Below are 28000 nucleotides of genomic sequence, written 5' to 3' on the forward strand. Positions count from 1 at the left end.
GTTGGAGACTGATTAAGGCTGTTTGAAGGTTGGGCATTATGTGGAGGCTGTTTGAAGGCCTTTTGCAGGCTGTTCTGGACAGAATTGTTGTATTTTATAATTTTACCAAACACTAGGAAACAGAGCAGGTTATGTCACTGCTGCTGTCAGACACTCACACTCACTCTCTCTCTCTCTCTTTCTTTCTCTCTCTCTCTCTCACACACACACACACACACACACACACACACACACACACACACACACACACACACACACACATATTGTAATATAGGTCAGTAAAGTAACTTTTTTCTCAGCATCTTCCTTAATGAGGATGTAAAGTTCTACAGATGCAACAGGAAGGTGACGGAAAGCAGGAGATTGTGCAAGATCAGTTCAGATTCAACTTTATTGTCATTGCACAAAGTACAAGTACTGAGACCACAAAATGTAGTATAGCATCTAACCAGGAGTGTAAAGAAGCAGTAAAATGTAGCGTACATATAAAATATAGGTATATGAAAAATATATAAATAGATTTAAGTAGTGGGTATGGATGTATTAAATATGTACATTATGAACACAATTAACCACCCGGCCCCCCTAACACCCCCGTGGGGCCCCGGGACCCCCCCACAACCACAGCACCAAGCGCCACGGACGTCCCCACAACCGCCGGGCACCCACCCAACCGCAGAGCCTCGAGGAGACCAGGAGGACCCCCACATGCCCCAAAACACCTAGTCATTGCCCCAACTTAGGAAGACTCAAGTATTAAATGACGGAGTTATGTCTGGAATAAAAGTAGCTCATATTTCATTACATGAATCAACCTTGTTTTTGGATATTGTCAAAAGTTTTTCCATTGAGATGTATTCTATTAATAAATGTAACCATTGGGATGTGGTCAGATTATCTCTGTTTTTTCTTATTGAGTAATATTATTTTCCTGGCAATTGTTAAGGAGAGGTCAACTGAGGAGTGGTCACCGAGGAGACATACAGATGTGGAGACTGGAATGCTATGGCCCAGAAGGGTTTATAGCTTCTTGGTGATATTGGTCCAGAACGCTAGAATAGGTGGGCAGAGCCAGTAGTCATCCCTGGTTAATATTGGTGGAAACAGCAATATACAGTCCCTTTCCCATTCCATGGTAGATAAAGATGAAGTGTCATCTGTTTTTAATAAAAGTTTCTATATTCTGGAAAGGGGATTTTTTAAATTACTGATATGAGTGAGATGTTCAATCATCGGAGGTGGTTGTAGGATGTTGTTCGTCAATTTGATTTTAACTTTTAGAAACTGCTTCAACTGTAGTTGAAGGAATTGAAAGAAGCCGTGGCCACCAATATTATACACTTGGCTTAAGGTTGGGAAAGATATAAGCAAATTGTTTTCAAAAATGTGTTCCAGATAAGTAATTCCTTGTCTTTCCCAAGACCTGAAGATGATTGATCTGTTTCAAACCAGAAAATCTGGGTCGTGCAGATTGGAGTGAATTTGTTTGGAAACAGAGTGTGACGAATCTCCACCACGCTGACAGAGTTGTTGAGATGAAGGGGTTTTAAAAGCAATTATGTTTCCTTATTGATTCTGTAAGGAATGGGAGATCAGATATTGATAACGCCTCACATTCTGTTGTTTATAAATTGAAGATGGTTTGCTAGATAGTAGTATCTGAAGTTTGGCGCTGCTAGGCCGCCACAGTTTTTGTTTTTCTGAACTGTTGTTTATTTAGTTTTATACTCAGTTTCTTTTTTTATTTCCAATAAAATGTATTGATTATTGAGTCTAGAGTATTTCACCAATGTACTGTTGGTTGCACTGGGGTCATTTAAAATATTTTGTTTATTTTGGTAGTATATTTATTTTCACTGCTGCTATCCTACCAATTAGTGAGGTGGGTAGGTTGTTCCATCAAATTAGGTCTTCTTCAAAGGATTTGAGCAATGGAGTAAAGTTAAAGGTAAACAAATCTGACAGATTGGTGGAGATATCAAGACCAAGGTATCTAATGTTGCCCGTGGTGATGGTTTTGGAAAATTTCTTTGCTGCAGCATTCCAGTCCTCCCCACTGAGTGGTAAGACCGTGGCCTTAGTCCAATTTATTGAATAGTCTAGGATAGCTGAGAATTTAGATATAAGGTTGAACACTTCTGGGAGGGATGATATTGGGTTCCGTAAGTACAACAAAATATCATCTGCATACAAACAGATTTTGTGAACAGAGTTTCCTGTTTGTATGCTAACGATATAATTGTTTTGATGGATGGCCGCTGCAAGGGGTTCAATAAAGATGGGGAAAAGTAAAGGGGAGAGCGGACATACTTGTCTTGTGCCACGTTGTAGGGTGAACGCTGTGAAGTGTTACCATTGGTGATGATAGAAGCAGATGGAGGGTTGTACAGGATTCTGATCCATTGAATGAGTGACTCTCCAAAGCCAAATTTGTTGAGGGTTAAAAAGAGATTTGTCCAATTAACTCTTTCAAATGCTTTTTCGGCATCTAAAGAGGCCATAATTGTATTTAAGTTGTTCCTTTGAGATGTGCTGATCAGACTGAATAAACGGTGTATATTTCTGGATGAGTGTCTGCCCTTGACAAAGTTTGGTCTTGGTGAATTATGAACGGAATTGGTGGGATGGTGAATAATAAAGTGTATCCTCTATTATGTGGATTATTTGAACGCCAACAATCGCCAAGAGCAAAATAACAAATATATTGTTTTATAGTGTCTGACAAATGCCAGGGCTTGTGATTATTTCTAGTTTGTGAACTGTCTAAACTTGGATCAAGCACTGTGTTGAAGTCTCCTCTCAGTATAATAATTGAGTTAGAGAAATCTAAGAGTTTTGAAAATATATTGTGGAAGAAATGTGGGTTGTCCTCATTGGGGCCATAAATATTAGCTATAGTTAATTTGATCTTACCTAAAATTCCGTTAATCATTATGTTCAACTTCAAGTTCAAAAGATTATTTGTCACTGGGTGTCATGACATTTCACTGCATATATGTATGACCGTATGTATATGTTTGTATCACCCTTCTGTGCATGATATTGTGGTTTTATTCTGTTATGGGATACTTTTACTTATCAATATAGAAACACCTCTTTTTTTGTTGTATGATGCAGAAAACATCTGATTTACCCATTTAGCTGAGAGTTTGAGGTGCTCAGATGCAGTGAGGTGAATTTCTTGCAGTTGACAGAAGCTGGGATTCACCCTGGTGAGTTGACTTAGGATTTTGCTACGTTTAGCTGGTGAGCCCAAGCCTCTCACATTCCAAGTAAAACATTTAATGGGTGTCATTGAGGTTAGTTAGGGGGTGATAGCACAGTGCGTTCAAGGCAATAGCTATACTACAGTGCCCATGTTTTCCCATAGATAAGTCTGAGTTTTCCTCCTTTACATTCCTTTTTACTGTCCTAGTATTGCAGGAAGTTTGTAGGGATACTTATCTACACAAACAAATGACAAATAGACAAAGATATACATTGAACATTGCAGAGACAGACATACATGTAGAAGTAGGGAGGGGGAATTAGGAAGGTGAGAGGATGATCGAAGTAGGGTGAGAGGGATTAGGAAGGTGAGATGGTGAGAGTGAGCAACATTTGAGCAACAAGTCTTTCAGAATTTTTCCTGGTGACTCGGTGTTGTTCTCTGGGATCCCAGAAAAGATGAGGTTGTCCCACATACTTCTGGATTAGATATGGAGGATAGTCTCTTTCATTATTTAATTAAACATTTTCAAAACCTCCTACTCCGTTGTGAGAGGCTTCGGAGGTTTTGAGCAGGAAGTCAAGGCTGGCTTTTATCTCGGAAATGTCATGGAGGAGTGAACCAAACTTCTCCAGCTTCTCGTTGATATTATCTAAGACACTAACCTCTTCAGCGTTGGGAATCAGACCATCTGTATCAGTAGCTAAGTCTGCCTTATTTCATTTAGCTGGATTGTTGCAGTCCTGGTCCTCTTCCATCACATACTCGTTATATTAAAAATCAATATAATCCTCCATGTCCTCCACTTTGGATTTGTGCAGTGTTTTATTTATATATATACAGTATATATCTAGGTATATATATATATATATATATATATATATATATATATATATATATATATACAGTATATATATATATACAGTATATATATATATATATATATATATAGTAATTTGCTTTGTTATTTGTCTGAGTTGGAGCTGATTGCCGGTGTTTTAGACCGCGTAGCAGGGCGCCGCCATGTTCGATCTGTACTCTCTCCCGTCTTCTCGTGAGATCACAGCTTTTTTACTTTTCCACTTTTTCTGACCGCTGTGCGTGCACTTCCTGCATACAAATCACAGAAGCTTTATTCAAACTCTGCTTTTCAACGTTTTCCCCCTTTTTCCACCTGCAAAGTGACGAGCCGGCGGAGGCAAAACAGAGGACGTCCCCCCCCCCCCCCCCCCCCCCCCCCCCGGAGGCTGTTCGGAGGCTGTTTGGTGGTTGTTTACAGGGTGTTTGGAGGTTGTTTGCAGGCTGTTTGCAGGCTGTTTGGAGGCTGTTCTCAGGCTGTTTGCAGGCTGTTTGCAGACTGTTTGGAGGCTGTTCTGAGGCTGTTTGCAGACTGTTTGCAGGCTGTTTGGAGGCTATTCTGAGGATGTTCAGAGTTTGTTCTGAGGCTGTTTGGACACTATTCGGCGGCTGTTTGGAGGCTGTTTTGAGGATGTTCAGAGGTTGTTCTGAGGCTGTTCGGAGGTCGTTTGGATGTTATTTTTAGCAATGATAAACAGGGACAAAGGGAACAAAAGGATAAAGGATCCAGTCAAAACTAAGTATTCCTCAGACCGGTGTTATTCTCTGGTTATGGCTCTGGCGTTTCTCTGCGTCGTCGTTAAAATACCTTGTCAGGATCAATGCTGTGCAGGCTTGGAGTGTTGTTGTGGAGGATTTGAGCAGCGACCGCTCTGCCCAGAGGGTTTTAATTGGTCCCAAAAACCCAGTAGCGACGGGGATCAGACAGACCTCCCAGTTCCAACCAGGGCTACTGGGAGCCAGCTTGGCCATTTGACGTTCAGCTTATGACCTTTTTCCCGCACAGGACAACTGAGTGAAAACGGCCAAATCGTTCTTTCAGGAAGAATACGCACATCGAGGTTCAAAACCAAGAATAAAGAAAAAACAGATAATAAACATGAAAATTGGCAACAGACTATACCTATTTATCTATCTGTCTGTCTGTCTGTCCATCTGTACATCTGTCCGTCCATCCGTCTGTCTATCCTCATAATTTATTTTGTTCTGTCAATCCTCCATGAGTCCATTGATTTTTCTTTTTCTTTCTTTCTCTTTTTTTCTTCATTATCTGAGTTTGGCTTACCCCCTGCAGCATGGGAAGCCGGGTCAGATGCTTAGGAGTGATAGAACGGAGTGAAAGAAGTGGAAAAAGAGAAATTCAAGCACCATTCCAACACTTTTTAGCACACGTAACACGTTGTATTCAACCTCGAGTCCAATACAACACGAGTTGTATACAACACGAGTTGTATTGGACGCAGAAAATAAAGGATTTCTAATGAGGAGAGTTAGTAGATGTGGGTTGTTATAATTTGCATAAGTTCATCTGATTGGAGAGGAGGTGTCCAGGATAGTGGGTAATTCAAATACAATTTTTCGTTAATATTATTTTCCTTGATTGATTGCACTCTCTACAAAACAATTTCTAGGTAGTTTTATTTTGTGTTTCTATTGAAAAGGCGGCGTAGCCACGCACAGTTGAAAAAAAATATATACGGCTCGCAAAAATTTCAAAACGGTGGAGCCGCAGCAGTGGATTCAATAGGAAGCAGCACTGACTGCACGCCGTGCCGAACGATAATATACAGTGTACTGTTGCATCCCTAATAGATAGATAGTTCAATTAACTGCCTTTCCCACATAGAACGCATATCATTGCTGGATAAAAAAATATCCGGCAAAGGCAGAAGGTAGTTGTGGGAGTCTATCCTGCGGTGCGTTGCCGACATGGCGAGTGTTTTATTATACAAACTGAACAAAAAGACTTGCTGGCAAAAAGGGTAAATAGTAAAGAACAATGAGTTTGGGCGCAGGCGGAATGACGCTCCTGGTGACTCCTGGTCTTCTGACGTGGCTGTGTGCCGATCCCCTCTGCAAGACGGACACTTAGAAAGCACCCTTCCCCCAGATCGGACCAATCAGTGCTTGCGTGTCGCTGATTTGGCCAACTCGGGGCAGCTGTGCAGTCGCAGGGAAGGAAGCCATCTGCAGCTCTCTTAACCACGCCCCTTGGTCCGCCACAGAAGCAATTCCCACGTAGTCTCCTTTACGGAAAAGTTGCATATGGAGTCTGTTCCCACATAGATAACTGTCACGGATGCATTTCTTAATAGGACTGAATGATTGATCAAATTCCAACCGACATCGCAATTAATAAAACGCAATTTGCAAATCGCGAAGGCTGCAATTAAAAATATATCTATGTTACACAATCTAACCGATATGGCTGTCCAGGACGGGCTCTTCCACAAGGTGAGATCAGGGGCCGCCCAGCGCTGTCTCCCTCTCCGACGGTACCGAAGAAGCGTGTGACAGCGTGCCACAACAGTCTGTTTTTATTTTACGTTTCCTCCTCCTCCATGGACCAAAACAAGTGCGTATGGAACGAAACCCTGCATAATGGGGACGCTTTCTCAGTGACTCTCTTACTATCCCCGCAATTGTTTTAAGCGAACCTCTGTGCTGCCCCCCGCGGAGGTTGATCTCGGGTGCACGGCGTGTGCTGCTGGCAGAGCCCTGAACACCTGTAGAGTCCAGACGGAGCCTCTTCCAGAACTGTCTTTTTCTATTTTTACCTTTTCTTTTAATTAATGAGCATAAGGTTGTCCCTGAGCACACAGAGTGGCGCTCCGTGTATGTGAACGTATGCACGCAACATTTTAACAAAAAAGAATACATTTCTGCCGAAACACTGCGTATTTTTAAATGTTCATTTTCAGATTCGGACAATTTCAAGGCTTGAAGTTAAATCAATCTGTTAATATTGTACTGTGAATGAAGGTTTTTCTTTTTACAATTCAATAGTTAAATAAAGATATGTTATCCATATCAATTCATGCATCAATTCATCTCATTTCATCATAACGTGGCCTAGAGGAAAGAACAGTTTCGATGTTGACTGTATCCAATGTTGTGCTGGTAATACTATTGAATGATTTATTGCTTGTGTTTAATGAATGATACAGAAGATAAGAAGCTTAAAAAAAATTGCATACTGAAATGCAATCGCAATATTGGTCGCAATTCGATTATTTTCCAAAATCGTTCAGCCCTAGTACGTAATGCTCGCATGAGAGATGTCTAATATCATGCAAGACTAAGCAACAGAATCGTTTTTAGACCAGCGCTTCGCTCCCCGTCTCCCCGCCCCTCCCGGGCAGTCTCGGTTCCCTCTGCTGATGGAGATGGGACAGAGCCCTCATCTCTGGACACAATAACCCTAAACCAAAGTTGTTAAATCAGTGTGATCATTTTCAACCTGTCCTACACCCTCTGCCTCTGGAGAATGCACGATCTCCACCTGTTCCCCCTCTCCCTGTCCACTCGCTCTCTCCGGCTCCATGCAACGGGCTTGCCGGGCAAGCCAAGCACTTGAGCCCAATGTCAGCGCACTGTATCCCTAACTGTAAAAGACACTAGTGGTCGACCGATATTGGTTTTTCAAATGCCGATATTTAGAGAGCTGATTTATAATGCATGTTATCATATATGTTTTGATTGTTTTGCATCTGATAAAATACAACAATTTATTATTATTAATAATAATATTAATAATAATAATGAATGAGACACAAAATTGCTGAAGTTAAATGAACATTTATTTAACATTAATGCTATTGTCTGCATTGTCTCTGCAGTGCACTTATTTTAAATAAAAAATGTATCAACAAAATAAATGTCCACACAGGTAGTCAAAAAACTAAACTTTGTAAAAAAAACAACTTATGAATGAAAAATAAATAACTATAAACAATAAAATAAAGTTTAAAGTCTGATTGGGAAATACAGTCTCCCCATTCAAGAAATGCAGGATTTATTATATACTACTAAAGTATTTACACAAAAACCTCCACTTTTTACTCAAATCCCATTGCAATGGAAAGCAATGGGGAGACGTGCGTCCCAGTCCCATACAGTCCTTTATTTCAGTTGTGTTTAAACATTTAGTTTCATATATGAAGGAAACAGACAAAAATAAATAGATCTACAATAATAAGACAGGAAAATTGCCACGGGACACACAGTGCGGAGCTGTCTGGACGAGAAAGAAAAACTCCACTCTGATTCTCTGAGTTAGGTTTACGTTTTGCCTCAAATGTGAAGAAGTAACAGCAGGAGTGCTATTTGGATATATCTCGCATAAACGTTGCATTTCAAAACGGGTCGCGGAGGCTCTGCACTTGCCATCTTTATTGAGTAACACCATAACAAATGAATGAGACTAGTGAAGACAGCAAGTGAGTGACAGCAGGCAGGGCTATGTTGGCGCTGCAGTGGTGTGTGTGACTCGTTGTGGGAGAGTGAGACAGTGCTGCTGCTACCGGTATATCGATAGTGTGGAAAATGATTATTGAAACTGTTTCAAATATTCAGAATAGATATATATATAGGAAAATCAATATTTTTGACAATACTAGTCTGTAGACATTTTATGTTTATCGGCCTCGTGAGCGCAGGCATAGGCCGATGCGGATTATCTGAAAATGTGCCAATATCGGCCCATTAAATCGGCCTACCGATTAATCGGTCGACCACTAAAAGACAAAAACAAAACACTAAAAGACTAAAAAAGAATACATTTAAGAATATAAAGGCCTGTCTCCGTAGAGACTGGACGTGTTTAAGTTTCTCGTCTCTGCAGCCGAGGTCCGCTGTTGAAATCGGACTCGGTTTTTTTTTTCGAATGGTTTTTCTTACCGAAAAAAAACCCCATTTTTTTTATATTTGTACGAAATAAATATTCATCAAAACCCCCTATTTGTGCTTTACAGGCACTCCTCACTTAACGACCGAGTTCCGTTCCTACGACCAGGTTTTTAAGCGTATTGGTTGATAAGGGAGGACCCGCTCCCTTACTGTTATTTTAATCTTGGAGATTGCGAACGCTATTGTAGTGAATACTGACCGACTGCGGCAACAAGGCTGAGGCTGAAAACGGTGATCCACAATGAGATGCTTGACGGTGAGACGCCGCGCTGCCATTTCCAAACCAAAGTTCTCGTGCAGCGTTCAATGTAGCTGTAGCTTGAATGTTATTCTCCCTTGTAAGTCGCTTTGGATAAAAGCGTCTGCTAAATGACTAAATGTACGATAGCGACTGGTCAGAGAGCTGGTCGTAAGTCTGTGCTGTCATTAAACAGGTCGTTAAGTGAGGAGTACCTGTATTTTGATTCGGCTCCACCCCTACTTTACAGCACTGTTACTGCTTTCATTCCCACACACTTCCATTCACAGCCGTTCCTGCATTTTCCGGGAAATTATACTAGGTCGATAGTGGGAAAATTTACGGAACGACTTTTACGGAAAATCGACACAGAAAAATAAAACAAAATACAATAATCATTAAGTTATTTCCAACATTTTCAGCCCCGAAAAACACATCCTAAACATAAATAAAGAAATAAACAAAAAAACAGACCACATTCACAACTTTGAAGACTGCTGCTCGGATGGAGAGATTAGGGAGAATAATCCACATCTGTTCATCCTCTGGATTCTCACTCAGACCATGTAGGATTATCCATCTATCCTTCTATTTTTAGCTAACTGAGTTAGCTCAATGCAGGGCTGCAGGGTGGGATCAACTAGCTTAACAGCTAACCCCAAAAACCAGAGTATCCCTTTAAAACACTATGATGCTCAATATATTATTGACTCCGCAAATTTTCTGGTATGATATTAGAACAGTTTGACTCTACTTGAGTGAAGTAGCAGTACTTTTACTGCAGCATTCCTTCTCAGTGTCTGTGTTTGGATTTCGACCGTCGTCTCCCAGCCACAGCATCTGGAATAACCGCATAAATCCGGAATAAAACGCTATAAAAGTGAGGTTGTTTCCACCGCTGAACCGCTGACGCTGTAATCCGGTCCAGATTAACAGATTAACCACCCCTCACCACAGCAGTGTGGCAATCAATTAGGCAGCAGCTAACGTAGCAGCTAGCGCTGTGCTGGCCGCCCCTAATCCACAAATCCCCCATCTGCAGCCCCGGGGTCAGAGGGATGGAGAGAGAGAATGACTAAATTCTGGGGAAAGGGTATATTACGCAACACAGTAAAACCTGTTGAATAATATGAGTTCTAATGTCAACAAAATCCCCGCCAAAATATCATATCTGTGCAGAAGAATAATCCTGATACACACATCTGAGACAAAGAACCATGTCAGACATTTCAGATACTAAAGATAAATTACCTTTTTCTGTAAAAGTCAAGTATCAGATGAGATTTGCACCAGAGGTCAGTGTTGTTGGGTGAGGGAGCACATGGCTTCACTCCACCGCCCTTCTCGGATTCCTTCAGGGTGACCAGAGGGGGGCGCTGTGTCCGGTTGCCGATGACTGTGTTGCCCGGTGTAACGACAAATTCCTCGTTCTAGATGTCTTGAAAACCCTGCAGATGATTATTGACTTGAGAAATTCTAAATCATCATTAAAGGCGTTAAAGGTATTGGGGGAGAGGGGGGGTGGTGTGTTGCTCTAGGTACAGTACTTTGGATCCTGGTAGCGGCAACTGTCTTAGCTTGGTCAAAAGTAGAGAGATAATAATCTGTAAAAAAAAAAAAGCCCCAACGTTCTTGTCACAAGAACATTGGTGACGTGTGACACATGGTGACACCCTGCAATTGAATGAATGGGCGTGTTTACATTTGAAACTTAACACGCCCTGTCTGCACACATGAGAAGGAGGGGGACTCCCAGTCGGCTGGTGGCCGCATGGAAGTCCGCTGGAAACTGGCTGCTGAGCGGCTCCCGGCTGGGAGAGCCCTTTCCTACTGGCTCCGACTCTATGCTAACTTAATTGTAATAATGTGTGTGGCAAATGTATCAATTACTCTTTTAATGCAGTTTTTACCGAAAGATTTTTTTACCATGTCTTTGCCCAGTATTTCACCCTGGGTGTAAATGCTCCCAGCTACCAGTGATTTTAATCTGAGTTTAAAGGGGACCTATTATGAAAAACAGTCCGTTTTTTGTGAGCTGTCTATTTCAGAAAACGTGGTGAAATGTTCAGATATACGATCCCTTCCTATGTCATTTAGGGCAGGGGTTCCTAACAACCGGCCTCTGGACCGGTGCCGGGCCGCGGGACATTTGCCACTGGGCCCTGAGAAGGTGGGCGGGGGTGCCCTGTGAGGCCTGTGCTTATTTTGTTTTATTTTTTTGCAAATAATCCAAATAAAAACAGTGTGTTTTTATTGTAGATGTATTTATCTATTATCAGTTTATTTATCTGTTATTTATTTTCCCTTCCCATGCTGTACCGTCCGCAGCTTAACGGTGGCGGGCGGCCGTGGTGCAGGCGGGGGTGCCCCTCGCCAGGTCATTGCACCTCACTCTGCTCGCTGGTCCCAAAATCGGGGGCGGAATTCTGAGGTTATTCTCAAAACATGGCGGTACTTTGTTTTTGCGTGACCCTAAGACTACTCTATTGTAGATGTATTCAATTTATTTATTTAACTCTGTGCGTAACGTGGAGACACTCTCTTTAACCTCTCTTTCCTCCGCTGCACATCCCGGATCCCAGTTTCTCAAAAAAAACCTAAACAATAAAACACACAGTTATTTGCATTTACATTATTGTAGATTTAATCAACCTATTTTCTACCGCGAGTGATGGGGAGACACTCAGCCATGACACTCAGTCACTCTGTTACTTTTAGGGAATATTTTAAATTGTTTTAGCCATTTTGTGTGTTTTCTGTGTATTAGACGCTGTTTCTTTTTTAATCCGCATCGTACAGCTGTTGTGAGACGCGTACTCTGCCAGCCAAACAAACTTCCCCCTTGGGGACAATGAGGTGTTGATTGATTGACTTGATTGATCGTTTGGCCTGAGGGATCACCAGCTTCTGTTAGCACTTTGATGCTAACGCTGCTAATGCCCAGAGCTTGGCCGCTCTGAGCAGAATGAAGGTTTTTCTGCAGAGCAACGTCCCTGAGCAAACAGCCTCATTAATCAACGTCAGATGTTGACAAAAAACCCAACATGAACTTTAAATAACAAACGTCTGATATAATTTTGGTGTCAAACGAATGAGTATATACATCAAGATATTGATGAAAATTATAGATAAGGGGGCAGGTGTATTCTATCTGAATGGAAGACCCCATGTTTTGTAATAACCTACGATGTACAAATATGATGCAGATGACATCCTATTATTACCTAATGTAATAACCTAATACCTAATGTAATAACCTTATACATAATATAACAACCTATTACCGTATGTAATAACCTAATACCTAATGTAATAACCTAATACCTAATGTAATAACCTTTTACATAATGTAGTAACCTAATGTAATATCCTATTACATAACCTATTACCTTGTAATAACGTATGACTTAATGTAATAAAAATTTAATTACATTATGTGGTGGTTGCTATGTATTGCGGGTGGTTACAGCAAAGTGAAATCTTATCAAGTTCTACAGTGTGACACAGCAACTTTGTTGTGTAATTAGATAGTTATTACATAATGTGTTATGCATAACATGTCAAACAGTTTTCCACAGTAATATGTAACAGAATGTGTTGTTTACGACCCCGTCAATGTCATTTTACAGTGTGGAAATTTTACACAGTTGCCCTTACAACGTGTCATGTTGTCATGGCAACAAGCCACAACAGAGTAGTTAGTTAAGTTAATTAATGATCGCTCAGCTATATCTCTGTCCCTCTCTCTCTCCCTCTCTCCCTCTCCCTCCTGTATGTGTTGATCGAGACAAAACAGAGCTGGTGCATCTGAATATTAATAGAGAGATGAGGGGGGCGAGAGATAGAGGAAGGGAAAGGGGGTCAGAGAGGGAGGGACAGAGAGGGAGATGGAGATAGAGGGGGAGAGGGAGATGTAGAAGGTGAGAGAGAGGTGGAGAAAGGAAGGGAGAGGGGAAGATGGAGACTGAGAGGAGGGAGAGAGAGAAAAAGACAGAAGAAAGTGGGGGGAGGAGGAGAGGAAGAAGAAGAGAAAGGGAGAGATGGAAGGGAAAGATGAGGAGAGGGAGAGCGGGATGGGGAGACTGGGAGAGAGGCAGAGAGGGAGAGAGAGACACAGGGAGGGGGAGGAGAAGGGTGGCGATGGAGAGGGGAAAAGAGAGAGCGAGACAGGGATGGAGAGAGAAGAGTGTAATGAGTTTGCTTGGGCCCTGTGATGAAGATCATGAGGAAGATGATGATGAGGAAGAGAAGATAATGGGGAAGATTAATTCCTCATTATCATATTATTATATTGTTAATGGTGAAAGATGGAGATGAGGAAGACAATGATGAGGAAGATTATGAAGATGAAGATCAGGGAGATGCTGACTATGATGAGGATGATGATGAGGAAGAGGAGAATGAGACAGGTGCTGACAATGGCGATGGAGATGAGGAAGATCAACATAAATAGGAGGAGGATGAAGAAGATGATGATGATGTGGACGATTAAGATGAGGGAGATGCTGACGATGATGAAGATGAGGTAGAGGAGGATGATGAAGATGATGATGTGGAAGATGAAGATGAGGTAGAGGAGGAGGATGAAGATGATGATGTGGAAGATGAAGATGAGGGAGATGCTGATGATGAAGTAGAAGATGAGGAAGAGGAGCAGGATTAAGAAGATGATGATGATATGAAGATGAGGGAGATGCTGACGATGAAGAAGATGATGATGTGGAAGACGATGAAGTTGATGATCTGGAAGATGAAGACGCTGACGATGAACAAGAAGATGAGGAGGAGGAGGAGGAGGTTGAAAAGATGACGCTGTGGAAGATGAAGATGAAGGAAATGCTGACGATGGAGAAGGAGATGAGGAAGACGAGGAGGATGAAGAAGATTGTGATGTGGAAGATGAAGAGGAGCGAGATGCTGACGATGGAGAAGAGGATGAGGAAGAGGAGGAGGAGGAGGATGATGATGATGTGGAAGATGAAGACGAGGGAGATGCTGACGGTGAAGAAGGAGACGAGGAAGAGGAGGAGGCTCGTGGCAGATGGCGAAGGTCGCCGGTGGCGGTTTTCCATCTTTAATGGATGGAATACGACTCAATGTGGTTCAGCACATTCCATCCCTCGCTCCTCTTCTGTCTGCCAGGAAGGGAGAGAGGGACGAAAAAGAGAGACGGGTGGGCTTCTGCTAACGAGCTGCCTTTTCACTTTCTCCGTCCTCGCCCTCCCTTCCCCACACATGGCGCACGCAGCCCCTCGAAAATATCCTCTGAAGATGTTCACGTCACACTTCAGGACAGCTTGACACGAGGCGGTCAAGGTGGCGTCCAGTAAAAGGGTTCTAGTATCCATCACATGTGGTTCTAGTTTAGTTTGCGTTTTGGGCGTGTCTGTGTGTGTGTGTTAGTGCAGGGAGTGGGGATGCTGGGTAGGACTGTGTGTTTGTTTTACTCTGTGTGTGTGTGTGTGTGTGTGTGTGTGTGTGTGTGTGTGTGTGTGTGTGTGTGTGTGTGTGTGTGTGTGTGTGTGTGTGTGTGTGTGTGTGTGTGTGTGTCGCTGCAGTGTTATTACAGTTCTACTCGCTTCCAACCAATCACAACGCAGTGTGTCCGAGGAATGCACTAGTGTTGATTACTGTATCAGATATCAGTCCAATAACAGCATTTCCTGGAGGACTGGGTGTCAAACCGGCAGTTAGATGAGGATCCTTGTTCATGAAGATCCCGGTTAATCTGGATCCTGGTTCACCAAGATCCTGGTCCACTAGGATCCTGGTTCATCAAGATCCTGGTACCCCAGGATCCTGGTTCACCAAGATCCTGTTCCACAGGGTCCTGGTTCATCAAGATCCTGGTTCATCAAGATCCTGTTCCACCAGGATCCTGGTTCATCAAGTTCCTGGTTCATCAAGATCCTGTTCCACCAGGATCCTGGTTCATCAAGTTCCTGGTTCATCAAGATCCTGTTCCACCAGGATCCTGGTTCATCAAGATCCTAGTTCATCAAGATCCTGTTCCACCAGGATCCTGGTTCATCAAGATCCTGGTTCATCAAGATCCTGTTCCACCAGGATCCTGGTTCATCAAGATCCTGGTTCATCAAGATCCTGTTCCACCAGGATCCTGGTTCATCAAGATTCTGGTTCATCAAGATCCTGCTTCATCAAGATCCTGGTCCACCAGGATCCTGGTTCATCAAGATCCTGGTCCACCAGGATCCTGGTTCCTCAAGATCCTGTTCCACCAGGATCCTGGTTCATCAAGATCCTGGTCCCCCAGGATCCTGGTTCACCAAAATCCTGTTCCACCAGGATCCTGGTTCATCAAGATCCTGGTTCATCAAGATCCTGGTCCACCCGGATCCTGGTTCATCAAGATCCTGTTCCAGCAGGATCCTGGTTCATCAAGAGCCTGGTTCATCAAGATCCTCATTCATCAAGATCCTGGTCCACCAGGATCCTGGTTCATCAAGATCCTGCTACAGTATCAGTATCCTGGTCCAGATGAACAGGGTGTTTTATGGGATGCAGAAGGAGCAGAAGTTCAGTGCCCATGTGGGTCAGCTAACATCTGGCCGGTCGGGGACGCTTGTCTTGCTCCACTTGGCAGCGCTCCTTCAGCCCCCGGTGGACGCGCACGTGTTTGTGGAACATTCTGACACAACAACAAGTGTGTGTTCTGTTGGAGGGGCGGGTGGTGTCGTTGTGGAATGGAATTTCATATTGTATCATCGTTAGTACAATAGACTCCTACATTGTCTAGTTGAACACAGGAAGAGGGGTTCCTCCTTCTGGGACCCCTCTCTAGTGGATTTCAGTAGACATAGAGTAGACATAGAGTAGACATAGAGTAGATGTCGGTAGAGTAGACTTACAGTAGACATAGAGTAGATGTAGGTAGAGTAGACTTACAGTAGACAGAGTAGATGTAGGTGGAGTAGAGGTTGAGTAGATGTAGGTAGCATAGATGGAGGTAGAGTAGATGTATGTAGAGTAGACGTACAGTAGACAGAGTAGATGTAGGTGGAGTAGAGGTTGAGTAGATGTAGGTAGCATAGATGGAGGTAGAGTAGATGTATGTAGAGTAGACGTACAGTAGACAGAGTAGATGTATGTAGAGTAGACTTACAGTAGACAGTAGTACAGTAGTAGATGGAGGTAGATGAGAGGAAGCCTTGATGAGGTAGAGGTGACGTAGACAGAGGTTGAGTAGAGGTAGAGTAAACGGACGTATAGACGTAAGTAGAGGTAGAGCAGACGTGGGTAGGGTAGAGGTAGAGTAGATGTCGGTAGAGGTAGAGTAGATGGAGGTAGAGGTAGAGTAGATGTAGGTACAGGTGGAGTAGAGGTAGAGTATATGTAGGTACAGGTAGAGTAGAGGTAGATGTAGGTACAGGTAGAGTAGATGTAGCGTAGATGTAGGTACAAGTAGAGTAGATGTAGCGTAGACAGAGGTAGAGTAGACAGAGTTATAGACGTAGGTAGAGTAGAGGTAGAGCAGACGTAGGTAGGGTAGACGTAGAGTAGATGTTGGTGGGGTGGAGGTAGAGTAGATGTAGGTACAGGTAGAGTAGATGTAGGTAGAGGTAGATGTAGGTAGAGTAGATGGAGGTAGAGGTAGAGGAGATGAGGTAGAGTAGAGGTAGAGTAGATGGAGGTAGAGTAGACGTAGAGTAGATGGAGGTAGAGTAGACGTAGAGTAAAGGTAGCGTAGATAAGGTGGAGTAGAGGTAGAGCAGACGTAGGTGGAGTAGAGGGAGGTGGAGGTATCTATCTACCACCTCTTCAGCTTGTTAAATCCTGTGTGGAGATCGTTTATTAATCCACCGGAAACAGAGCCATCTCATTGGTGCAGAGCTGACAGGAAGCCGTTCTCCTGGTCGCACATTGGCCTCAGTTCCATGAAATGTTCATTCTCAGTGTAAACTTTACCAAAACACTCAATGACGTCGACTGACTGACTTAATCACAGGCAGCGTTTTATTGGAACAATGTTCCACTAATTACTCTCACTAGACCATTATCTGCCATTGTTCTGCTAATCTTCCCTCGGAGTGTGTGTGTGTGTGTGTGTGTCTGTGTCTGTGTCTGTGTGTGTGTGTGTGTGTGTGTGTGTGTGTGTGTGTGTGTGTGTGTGTGTGTGTGTGCGTGTGCGTGCGTGCGTGCGTGCGTCTGTGTTTGAAAGAGTGTGTGTTCGTGTGTTCATGCTGTATGTATAATGTATGTTAGTGTGTGTGAACGTTATCAACGACAGTGTTTTGGGCGCCACCATATCCACTGTTGATATTCTATTATATCACAATAATGACTCACTGATTGATATTCATACATAATATATATTTTTATAGATTTGGCAATTTCTGTTTTTTAATTTTGGGCTATTTGTGTATATCTGTCTTTTTTTAATTTAACTTAATTTCATTATTAATTTATTATTATTATTATTATTATTGAATTTTAATGTGTTTTCTTTCATTCATTATAGACTGGGATTGTGGCGCAGTGCACCAATCTTCATCACAACAAATTGTGTACATTCCGTAAATGAAAATTGACCTGGCAAAATAAACACATTCTGATTAATTTTGTGTATATTAATTATTTTCCAGAACTTTATAAACACTATTTAAGGTACGATTTTAACTGTAATTCATTCATGTTAAATTGTAAATATCCGGCAGAGATAAATGACCCCATCACTCTGTTATTATGAATGGCCTATTATGTGACGTGAAATACAGACACATGCAATACCATAATTTGTTCCGAATATCTGATAGTTTTTGCGGATTCAGTGTAAAGCCGCTTTGTTTCTGAAACGCTTCAGCCTCGTCTCGAACGTCACCATCCCATTCCGTTCTGCACCAAAATTTGATATTTAATGTATATAATATCTAATGTGTATTTAATACACATTCCAGGGTGTGAACCGCGTGGGGAAGGAGTTCCAGGCTGGAGGAGGAGGACCAGCAGCAGGAGGAGGAGGAGTGAGCAGGAAGGACTGGCATGACTACGAGGCCATTCGGAGAGACTCTGCTCGATCTGGTAAGGCTAACAACCTGTCTGTCTGTGTCTGTTTGTGTGTCTGCCTGTCTGCCTGCCTGGCTGTCCACCAAGAATAAAGGAAGGAGAAAAAAATCTATCGAAAGTAGGCAAACTTTGGAGAAAAGAGACCTGGCTGGATGGGCACGGGGGCGGGTTAGAATTTTGGGAAATATAGTGTAATTCACCAAACACAGGCCATCTGATGGATTCTCACTTTAATTAGCTTCTCTGTGGTGCGTTTCCTAGGTAACGGGGAGCAGGGCAAGGCCTTTCCACTGTCCGACGCCGACCGGGTGGAGCAGGCCTACAGGGAGAACGGGTTCAACATCTACGTTAGCGACCGTATCTCGCTGAACAGATCCCTGCCCGACATCAGACACAGCAAGTTAGTGCACACACACACACACACACACACACACGCTGCCAGCATCTGCCTCACACACTCCCGCGAACACTCTCTTGATCGTGTCAGTCTCATTTCTTCTCCTTTATTTATTGCTGTAGTTCTTACGTGAAGAGGCCACACGCCGTAACTGTTGTTACTGTTGTTGATTAAATCTGTCATTTTAAACGTGTTTCGTCAAATCTTGTTATTTTCAGACAGAAATATACTTTATAAATCCCCAGAGGTTTCTACGTTTCACTTGTGGTTATTTTCCTGGAAAAGCAATGATCGCTTAGTTGTTCCGTCGATCAAAAGATGATGTGGTTGTCCTTCCAAAGGATTAATCTGTCTTGCATGCAATGATATACAAATACCTTGACAGCACAGGTTAAAGATAATGATGGCGATAATAAAAAGTGAGAGAGACACAAGGATATGGGAACATTTGATGCTGCCATAAAACCTTTCTTTTTTTTTTTTCTTTCTTTTTTTTGTTACAGTGCAGCCTGTGTTCAGTGTGTATCTCAGAGGTCGTTCTTTAGTGGTTTGGCCTATCGGGGGGAATAAAACCCTTTTGACCCTTTTGATCCGGCTTGTGTTGTTTGACCTCCTCCAGCAACCAGGACGCCGTGTCCTTCCCTTTCGTTCTGTTCCGAATTAATCAAACTGATAAAGGTCCGTCCTTGATCTGATTACATTTAATTGTGATTTATGACGGAGCCGCGAGGACAGGATCTCCTCCTCCTCCTCCTCCCCCACCGCCAGCTGCCGGTTCTGCATCATTTACTGTAATACACCGCTAAATGAATCTTGTGAAAAAATAAACAATCCTGTTCCCCCTTTCCTTTCGAAAGCCGCTTCATATTTTCTTCCACAGTTTTGTGGGTGGACGGATCAGTTCTCTTGCCGAAGTAGGAACGTTTTGGTGCTGAATGATTGCTCGGACGCAAACGACTCGTTTGTAGCGAACAAATCTTAAATGGCTCTGGAGTCTGGAGTCACTCCAGCAAAATGGTGAATATTCGACTCACAAACTGAAAATAATTGCTGAACTGAATACCAAGTCCAAGGCAAAAAAGAAAAAAGTCAAAGCATTTGTCATAAATCAGATGAGAGTCGAACCTTTCATCAGTACTAATAGTTCTCACTTTCAAAGTGAACCTTGTACTTATTGAATTATTGTACAGAAGCTTCTTCTATATGATTAAATTATATAGAGTAACTTCAACGTCCCATCAAAGATATTTAATCGTATCTCTTTATCCCTAATTAAAACGATGAGTATGTGTGCATCATGAAGTGGCAATTTTACAACGATATTTTACCGCTGAAAGTCGATGAAGGACGGTATTTACGGGTGGAGTGATGGTGTCAGATAGCGGGAGGGAGGTCTGGAGCCGTCACTCCGCTGTCACTTCCTCCAATCAGACGCCGGCGGTCGCTGCAGGGATGATTGACGGGTTGCCATGACCCTGTTGCTTCCTTTATGTTGCCGCGGTGACAGGCTGTTTATTTGTGCACTCGGCTGGCTGGAGGTTTGAGTGAAAATGTAAAACAAACACACTCTGAGTTAATATTGCTACGTTATAGTTATAGCACAACAATGTCTGTTATGTCATTTCACTGCATATAAGTATGCTCGTATGTATATGTATGTGACAAACATATATTTATATCTCAAACGTCTTTAATCACAGAAAACATTTTGACAAATCCTTGAGAGACATGAGATGTGTATGAGATTTTTTTTTTAGTGGAAGTTAAGTTAACATTTCAATTTTTTCATTCACGCTTCTGTCCAAAGTGACTTACGACTTACACAGGATGGGCTAGAAACGATCAAAGCATGCATTGACCATTGGAGCAGACTCAAATTGAGTCTGAGCACCTGTTCCTAAATTCAACCAGATACGAGTGCAAGATGGCTGTAAGGAATCAGAATACTTAAAAAAAAATATATATATATGATATGTGCAGTATGATAAGTAATCATGTTGTAAGTGCATTACATCAATACGAAAACTTAATGCTAGTCAACATCAACTAAAACAAGAACAGTTAGGATCAGGTATTTAGGTGACCCAAAAGAGCAGGGTCTTCAGGTGTTTCTTGAAGGTTGTGAGCGTCTCTGCAGAGTGACATGAGCTGGGTAGCTCCTACCTTCGTTGGGGGCAATACGCATGAGAAGCGTCTGTATTGAGAAACTCATTCCATGCAGCGGAGGCGCCACCAGCCGCTGCTCAGTTGCAGACCTCAGCGAGCGGGTTTGGGCGTATGGCCTGATCCGCCAGGCAGCGTGTGTGGGTGAAGATCCAGTGGTTCTTGATCCAGGGTTTTGAACCTGATGCTGGCAGCTACAGGAAGCCGATGGGGAGAAATGAGGAGAGACGTGACATGTGCACGCCTGGGTGGTTGGTAAGCAGGCACGCCGCTGCATTCTGAATCATCTGCAGAGGGTTAACAGTGCACATTGGTAGACCAGCCAGTAGTGCGTTGCAGTAGTCTAGAGGTGAGATGACAAGCGCCTGGACAAGGAGCTGTGCCGACAAGTGCCGTCTGGTCTTCCTGATGCCTCACAGAGTGAATCTGCAGGATCGGGAGACAGGAAATTTGGTCAGAAAAAGTTAGCGGGTCGTCAATCACTACCCCAAGATTTCCAGCAGCCTTGGATGGTATGAACGACGACGAGTCCAGTCGAACATTTATGTGGTGTTTTATTGGACTTACCGGGATGATGAGGAGTTCTGTCTTGGAGAGATTCAGTCGGAGGTGTTGTCCTTCATCCGGACAGAGATGCCTGCGAGGCATGCCGAGATCCACACTGAGATAGTGGTATCCCCCTGGAGGAAGGAGAGGTGGAGCTGGTTGTCATCGGCGTAGCAGTGGTAGCAAAAAACCATGCCACTGGATGACCAATCCCAGTGAGGATGTGTACAGTGAGAAGAGAGAAGTTAAGTGGAACCTGATTGGCTAATTGGCAGTGGTTCTGATTGGCAGAACATGTCATTGGCGGAAAACCGCTCCCCGGCATTCAACTATGTTATAATAAACATCCAGGGAACAGCAAGGACTGTCTTCGAACCACCTCATAAGGGTTTAATGACCAGTGGTTCTCAACATGGAGTCCAGAGACCCAGAGGGGTCCTCCAAGAGGTTCCAGGGGGTCCCCAGCAGCAAAATGATTACAAGTTAAACTAACATCATTCATTTCCAAGATGTTAGCACCGTTAGAAGATGACCAATAACGACTGTTTGGATCTTAGTTTCACTGTTATCTCCCTAACTACAGTATATACACTACATCATATCCAACAATAAAAATATTGATCTCAGATTTGATCATTGACCTTGATATGGAACATGTAAGAAACATGATAAGAAACCTCATACGGGCGAGAGCTGCAATGAAATGGTGCAGAACCCAAGAGTTAAGCTCCCCCTATAAAACCTTCTCCAAGTTCTATGTTTTATCCATATATCATGAATCAGTTCAATCAGGAGAGACGAGATGGAAGGAAAATAACATTTAATGAACAATAGTCAAAGTTTGCCATTAGGACTCCATTGAATGATACAATAAGAGGTGTGACCTGATATTGATGGAGATGGGACCTGATGGCACCTGATACTGGAGGAGGGGGGACCTGATGCTGGTGGATATGGGGCCTCATGGGACCCGATGCTGGAGAAGGTGGGACCCGATGCTGGTGGAGCTGGGACCCGATGCTGGTGGAGCTGGGACCCGATGCTGGTGGAGCTGGGACCCTATGCTGGTAGAGATGGGACCTGATACTGGTGGAGGTGGGACCCAATGCTGGTGGAACTTGGACCTGATGCTGGTGGTGCTGGGACTCTATGCGGGTGGAGATGGAACCTGATACTGGTGGAGATGGGACCTGATACTGTTGGAGATGTGAATTGATGGGGCCTGGTACTGGTAGAGATGGGCAGGAGATGGGAGCGAGGGACTATTATCATTCTGTTTATAGCAGCAGGCTTAGCTAACTCTTCTCAACTGTGTGTGTGTGTGTGTGTGTGTGCGCGTGCGCGTGCATGTGTGTGTGTGCGTGTGTGTGTGTGTGTGTAGCTGCAGGCAGAAGCTCTATGCGGAGAAGCTCCCCAACACCAGCGTGATCATCCCGTTCCACAACGAGGGCTGGTCCTCACTCCTGAGGACCGTGCACAGCGTCCTCAACCGCTCTCCCCCACAGCTCATCACCGAGGTCATCCTGGTGGACGACTTCAGCGACAAGGGTACGTGCATGCACGCACTGCGTATCAGTTTGTGAGGACCGATGTGGCACAGAGGTCAGAAACTTTCCAGTAAATGTATTTAACACAAAATAAATAAAAAATATTCAATTAGTTCAAATTAAAATAAGTATAAAATAAATAATTAATTAAATGTATTGAAATTGAAATATATTAAAATTGAAATAAGTAAATTAAATGTATTAAAATGAAATAAATTAAAATTGAAATAATTAAATTTAATACATTCAAATTAAATACATTCAAATTAAATACTGTTCATTCAAATCGAAATGTGTAAATTAAATCAATTTGAATAAAATACATTTTAATTGGCATAGGTAAATTCAATAATTTAAAATTTAATACATTCAAATTGTATGTATTTCTTTTTGAAGGGGGTCTTAGGGAACATTTTTTTTTGTCAATGGAAGAAAACAACATATTTCTTTTAAAATAATTTGCAATCTACCTGCATAATCTATTCTGTGGAAATAACTCCAATATTCCCATAAATTCCTGTTGGTTCCTGTGCAAAGTTTCCAGCTGTCAATATTCCAAAAATGTTGGTTTACATCTGAATTTACACACATGGGAGATTTTTCACTGGGATGTATTCCCAGAGAGCTGCTCCTAGTGTGTGTGTGTGTGTGTGTGTGTGTGTGTGTGTGTGTGTGTGTGTGTGTGTGTACCGCCATTTAAAATGTACTGTGAGGTATTCTTGCACGATATATGAGGAAAATCTGCAATGTGCGATAACATTGTTCAATATTGCGATGGTGATATGACTTGCGATAAACACATTTTGCAGTGTGGATATTAACAATACAATTCCTATGTCTTTCTACTTTAATAGGCAGACTGCTAACATAGACCCCAGAATAGCCTCTGCCCACTGAATTAAGAAATGAAATCAATTATTGCGAACATGCTTTTATTGAACAAGTTGCACATGGATACCCAACCAATGAAATAGAATATTAACATGAATAAGACATTCTAACTAGAAGAAATTCAAGTTAAAACTGAAATTATTAAATGAATATAAATGCATTACGTTGACCCGTCTCGCTCACTCAGTGTTATTGTCCTGGTTCCCACGTGACTTCTCTTTCGGGAACATCGCTCCATGTTGATGCAGCTTTACGTACATCCCATCATCAGCTGGTAAACATGGGATGGATACATCCCTGGTTGTTATAGACCTTTTTGTTGAAAAGACTTATAGAGGCAAATGTTTTTTTCTTATTCATCGCAGTCTTCTGGGGTTTGTTTATGGCGCACGTCCGCATCGCCATGACGATAAACATAGGATTGAGCGGTCAGCACTACTGTCGAGTACAGTTACAAAGTACCACGTTTCTTTGAAGTATTTTCCATTTTGTGAGAACTATTTGCTCCGAGCTTCTCTTCAATTGAAATCTGTGTGAAGACGTCTGAAGTCATAACACACACACACACACACACACACACACACACACACACACACACACACACACACACACACACACACACACACACATACACACACACCCCGACTTGGACCGAGCAAAGAGTCAGGGAAGAAAACGATCGACTCTGTTTACCGAGTCAAGAACCAAATCTCAAAAAGAGTCGAACATTTCATCCCTGAACGGTTCTCACTTTCAGAGGGAAACTTGTTTTGATGAACACAGAGCTGGCATTCCGCTGGAACTGATGAATTACACGAGTTAGCGCCGCCTTGCAATTTTGATCTTGCAACACAAGAGCTAGTTTTCATTTTTTCTGATTGTCGGTGGTTGTAAAGCGCCGCCCTAGAAGCAGACTGATGGATGAGGCTGCAGCAGCCGCTCCTCCACCGTCGTTAGGAGCGTTTACTCTGGTGCTTTGTCAGTCTTGGCAACCGACGGCTGAGTCACGGTTGTCGTGGCAACCCCTTCTGAAAGTTAGTGTCGGGCCCTGACCGTCATCATCACATCATCGTCATCATCATCATTATCATCATCATTATTATACTATCGATGATAAATTTGATTTCTTTAATCAGATCGACTCATTAGGATTTCAAATCTGTTTTGCAAGAGACACCTGAGAGCAAATAGCACACACACACATATTCACACACACAAACACGCACACACACACACAGACACACACACGCACACACACACACACACACACACACACACACAGACACACACACACACACACACACACACACACACACACATACATACACATACACACGTACATACACACACACGCACACACATATTCACACACACATACACACACATATTCACACACACACACACACATACACAAACACACACGTACATACACACACACGCACACACATATTCACACACACATACACACACATATTCACACACACACACACACACACACACACACACACACACACACGTACATACACACATACACGTACATACACACACATACACAGACACACACACACACACACACGTACATACACACACGTAGACACACACACACACACGTACATACACACACATACACGTACATACACACACATACACAGACACACACATACACACACACGTACATACACACACGTACACACACACACACGTACACACACACACACACACACACATAAACCAGTTAGACAGGTTCTGGAAGTGGTAACCGAGGGTTACGAGGATAGCTGGACTCTGTCTCCTTAATGTCATTTCAGTCCATAAGATAAAAGCATACTCAGCCGCTCTTTTTATTTCCCATTTTCCGGTTTGTTTTTCTAAATATATAAATATATCTGCGCAATGATTGGGGTTTATTTTGGGGATGGCGGCTCCCCCCTCAAGGGGGAGGGGGGAGTGTGTGTGTGTGTGGAGGGGTGGGCAGGGGGGAGGGTTCATTAGCGTCTGGAACGTGAAAAATAAACTGCGGCCGAGCTTCGCGCCGACTGAACGAGGCCATCGCTAATATGCTCTTCATCGCCATCGTCGTCATCATCGTCGTAAGTGAAGCCCTTCCACTCCAGCAGGAGGAATGATAAACATCCGTCGCCAAAAACAACGTCCAGAGGTGCGGTATGGGAGCACACTTTAGGAAAAGGGTACAGGGACAGTGCCTCTGTTTCACCAGTTTTGACCCTCAAACAACACATGCTCAGGTTTGGGCCTCGTCGGCCCTTCATCGGAACATGGATGTAGTAGTAGTGTCAAGTGATCGATGTCGGACTTTATCGTGACTGGGAGCGGCGCTCGCTCAGTGCGTAAATCGAACCAACTCCTCAAGTCTTCTCAAGGAGACAGTGGCTGGTAAAGGTCACGTGGTGCAGATCAGCAAACTCACAGTCAGCCTGGACCTGGATGATGATAATAATAATAATAATAATAATGGAGGAGGGGACCTTGAGTGGAACAATGATGGAGATGGAGGGTTTTGTAGAAATTGCCCAATAAAAAAAGGCTTTTCTCAGAACTGTGGGTTTTCAAAGTAGGGCTCGTGGTCCCTCGAGGGGCCGCAAGTTGGCAGTACAGCGGGCCGGTGCCGGGACCTCGTGTGGACCTCGCCACCCTGTGGACCTTCTAAGCGACTGTTTGGCCAAAAACCCGGAATGCGAATGTTCCCTCAGAACGGTGATGTCCAAAGTAGGGCTCGTGGTGCCTCGAGGGGCCGCACGTTGGCAGTGCGCCGGCCGGTGCCCTGGCTTCGTGTGGACCCCGCCACCCTGTGGACCTTCTGAGCGGCTGGCCAAAAGCCTGAAATTCAAACGTTCCCTCAGAACCGTGCTGTTCAAAGTAGGGCCCGCGGTCCCTACAGAGGCCACCCGGTGACCTCGTAAAGACCCCTCCACCCTGTGGACTTTCTCAGCGATTATTTGGTAAGAAGCCCGTCTGCATTTCAATGCCAGGTATTCTACAGTATGTCTGGGGAACAGCATGTCCCAATAATGTCCGTAGCTGTACACCAGTCATTGTTAACATAATGGCTGGCTCGATGGCCCTGTTAGGAATGGTGCTATCCAGCCAAGTGTCTGTAATGATGGTTACGCAGCCATCTACTGTGGTGTGAGGTAATCCTCTTATTCCCTCCATCTTGTTGATGAGTGGGCAGGGCTGGTCCGTGTGGGGCGGCCGGCGGCCTCGCTCGTCGGCCGCCTCTCTTGCCCCCGTCCATTTGGCTTTCTTTAACTTGGGCTCGGACTAAGTTTGATTCGGATGGGTCCATTAATGTGGAATACTTTAGTAAAAAACTATTCTTGTAAAACTATTACTAGTATTTTTTTTTATCATCGGCGCAACGCGCGAGCATGCGGAAATTACGCCGTGCACAGGTCACTTGATAGCATTGCAGTCTAGTGATTGGTCAACAATTGGGATCTCCCCAAGATGGCGGCACGTGCAGATGTACGTATGCTGCAACGGAGAAATCCTTGCACGCATGCGCAAGTTGATGTTGGCATTTACAGTCTTACTGAATTGCGGTTTGTTGTAACAAGAACCGTCATAAAATTACACATTGACAGGTATTACTTTATTACTAATAAACTTTATTATGTTTGAAAATAATTACTTTAAGAATTACCTGAAGGCAATTGAATTAGGCAAAGCGCAGCGGCACGCAGCTGGGGTTGCCCCCGTCCCTTATAATACGGGATCATCCTGTATTGGAAAATAAAATGCACCGTCCCTTACTGAATCAATAAGGGACGCGATTTGCCTGAATTTTTGTGCGCGCCCTACTCGCATACAATGCATACACTACGTTTTCACATGCTTGGAATGACATGAGAAATAATAAGACATAGCAGGGAAGTATTAAATCAGAACAACAGGCAAGTTGTCTGTCACTCCACGTCACCGTTTCCCTGGTTACGGAGACTCAGACGGGCGGTATTTAAAAAACGCCGGTTAATTCCTCCAGCTCAAGTCCGCCCATACAAAGAAAGAGGCTGTCCAAATGCACATCTGAACCACGGGACCACGAGTGGGTCAGTCCTGTCAGTGGAAATGAATACAAGGCAAACTGCACAGTTTGCCATAGAGTATTTTCTGTCGCCCATGATGGAGTGTCTGACCTGGAGCTACATTCAGCTGGGGACTACCACGTCCAAGTACCGCAAGGGCAGAGGACGAGTGGA

At 43.4% G+C, this 28000-nt stretch overlaps 1 protein-coding gene across 1 annotated transcript in view; it reads left to right on the forward strand.

Moving 5' to 3' along the window:
• galnt10 (UDP-N-acetyl-alpha-D-galactosamine:polypeptide N-acetylgalactosaminyltransferase 10 (GalNAc-T10)) overlaps positions 1-28000 on the forward strand; it is a gene marked incomplete at both ends in the record, with an annotated part of 57527 nt that overhangs the window by 16584 nt on the left and 12943 nt on the right. Inside the window, 3 exons of the mRNA XM_080013536.1 lie at positions 18128-18251; positions 18498-18636; positions 22724-22890. Of these exons, the coding sequence (XP_079869662.1) occupies positions 18128-18251; positions 18498-18636; positions 22724-22890 (430 nt within the window). The remainder of the gene's footprint in view (positions 1-18127; positions 18252-18497; positions 18637-22723; positions 22891-28000) is intronic.

Source organism: Zeus faber, assembly GCF_960531495.2.
Source record: "Zeus faber genome assembly, chromosome: 14".
Taxonomy (NCBI): domain Eukaryota; kingdom Metazoa; phylum Chordata; class Actinopteri; order Zeiformes; family Zeidae; genus Zeus; species Zeus faber.